The sequence below is a fragment of the Anopheles bellator genome, unplaced genomic scaffold (assembly GCF_943735745.2).
Source record: "Anopheles bellator unplaced genomic scaffold, idAnoBellAS_SP24_06.2 scaffold01125_ctg1, whole genome shotgun sequence".
NCBI lineage: Eukaryota > Metazoa > Arthropoda > Insecta > Diptera > Culicidae > Anopheles > Anopheles bellator.
This window is the reverse complement of record NW_026685248.1, coordinates 1-1845: the sequence shown is the minus strand read 5'-3', so window position 1 is coordinate 1845 and position 1845 is coordinate 1. Positions and strand designations below refer to the sequence as shown.

Below are 1845 nucleotides of genomic sequence, written 5' to 3'. Positions count from 1 at the left end.
TCTCTCTCTCTCTCTTTCTCGCTTTTGACTGCTTTCCAAACTCTTATCATTGCAGTGCACCGTTTGCACTTTGTAGCTGCGTTCCGTGTGTGGATTTCCCGGCTTAACGGCTTCCGTCGTCTTTCGCTTCCGCTTAGAGCAACACCGGAGCAGAACAACAAGTAATTAATCTCGCGGACTTCACACCAATGACGGTCGAGAATGACGGTCGCTCCGAGAGCACCGTTCGCGTGTGGCAGAAGCGCCTCACTCCGACGGGGACGTGGGGGCTTCACTTGTAGTACATCGGCTCGGGTTTACTCAGATCCGTCGGCATCATGCTGTCGTCGTCGCTTTTGATGTGCATGTGGTGGTGGTGCTGTTGCGCCGAGGACACCACCGCCACCGACGACGAAGGATGCGAGGCATCACTGTTGGCCGGCGACGGCGTGTCCCGGTCGCGATCGGCGCCTCCACCGGCACCGCCCGCTCCCCGGTGGAGATCGTGTTCGCTGCTGCCGCTCGTGCTGCTGCTCCGGCTGCTGTTGCCATTCCGGTGCTGGTGATGCTGGTGCTGGTGGTGAAGCGGATGGTGGTGGTGTTGGTGATCCTGGTCGTCCTGCTGCTGGCGCGCTTCGGCGGCGGCCGCAATCGCCGCCGCTGCCGCCTGCGCCTGCAGCTGCTGCTGGTGCAGGTGGTGCAGATTGCTGCTGATCGTGTGGAGGGACTGCGAGTTGATCGAGAGCGGCGTCGGCGACGACGGCGGGGACCCGGCTTCCGATTGCTGCTGTTGCCGCAGCAACTGAATCGTCGTCAGACCGTTCGCATTCCGGATCAGTCTGCGAAGGGGAGAAAGAATAGGAACCGTTCAGTACCCAAGCTGGCCAAAGGTGCCCGCAGCGTAGCAACTCACGGATAGCAATCGGTGCCGTTGACCGCGGAGCTACCGTAGCTAAACTTCCGATCGTTGTTGGTGCTGAGATCGGTCGGCTTCAGATCGTCGAGATCGGTTTCCATCTTGATGTTGGTGCGATGGTGCAGGTGATGCGAAAGTTGCTGCTGCTGCTGCTGTTGCTGTTGCTGGTGGTGGTGGTGGTGGTGCAGGGCCGATGGCGATGAGGATGCCGAGGAGGACGCCGACGGAGAGAGGGGTCCTCCTGCGGCAGCGGCAGCGGCGGCTGCGTTCTGCGAAGCCGCGGCCGCTGCCGCAGCTACCGCCAGGTGGTGGATGTTCGCTCCGTTCGGTAGCAGCGACATGAGTGAGCTGGCGGCAGCGGCCGATCCGTTGCCACCGGTGCCATTGCCGACGACACTGCCACTAGCACCGCCACCGGAGGCGGCCGCTGCTGCGGCGGCGGCTGCGGCCGCCGCCTGACTCGCGGCCATCGTCTGCCGGAGCAACGAAATGTTCTTGATGCTCTTCAGCTCGGTCGGGTTGCGGAGGAATCTGTGCAGAAAGGGGACAGAGGATTAGTATCGTGCCACGTGGGGGGCGCCCGTGCCGTGCGCCGGATACTTACTGGTAACAGTGGCGCTCTCCCTGCACCTTGCGCAGTATGTTGACGCGGTAGTAGTAGCGCAGGGCGCGCGACATCTTGTCGTAGTTCATCGAGAGGTGGTTCTTCTGCTTGCCCCACAGCTTGGCCAGGCCGGCCGGGTCGACGATCTTGAACACGCCCGTGTCGCGGCACTTCCACGCAATGTAGCCACCGTACCGCTGGCTCGGATCGTTCAGCAGCTGCTGCAAGAAGTCCCACAGCAGGCGGCCGTCTGAAAGCGAACCGGACGAAACTGTGACCCGGTGTGCGTGGACCAGAGGTCGGATGGGTGGCGGAAAAGGGGACAGGTGGGTGGGTGGTGGAGGTT

The 1845-nt window shown here is 62.5% G+C and overlaps 1 protein-coding gene across 1 annotated transcript; it reads right to left on the bottom strand.

Moving 5' to 3' along the window:
* Positions 1–271: 271 nt before the first annotated feature.
* Positions 272–1770, bottom strand: LOC131214493 (ets DNA-binding protein pokkuri-like; the record flags this gene model as incomplete). Its single annotated transcript, XM_058208861.1, has 3 exons — positions 272–818; positions 893–1426; positions 1500–1770. Coding segments are annotated over 3 exons (1352 nt in total), but the record flags the coding sequence as incomplete, so codon positions are not given.
* Positions 1771–1845: the final 75 nt, after the last annotated feature.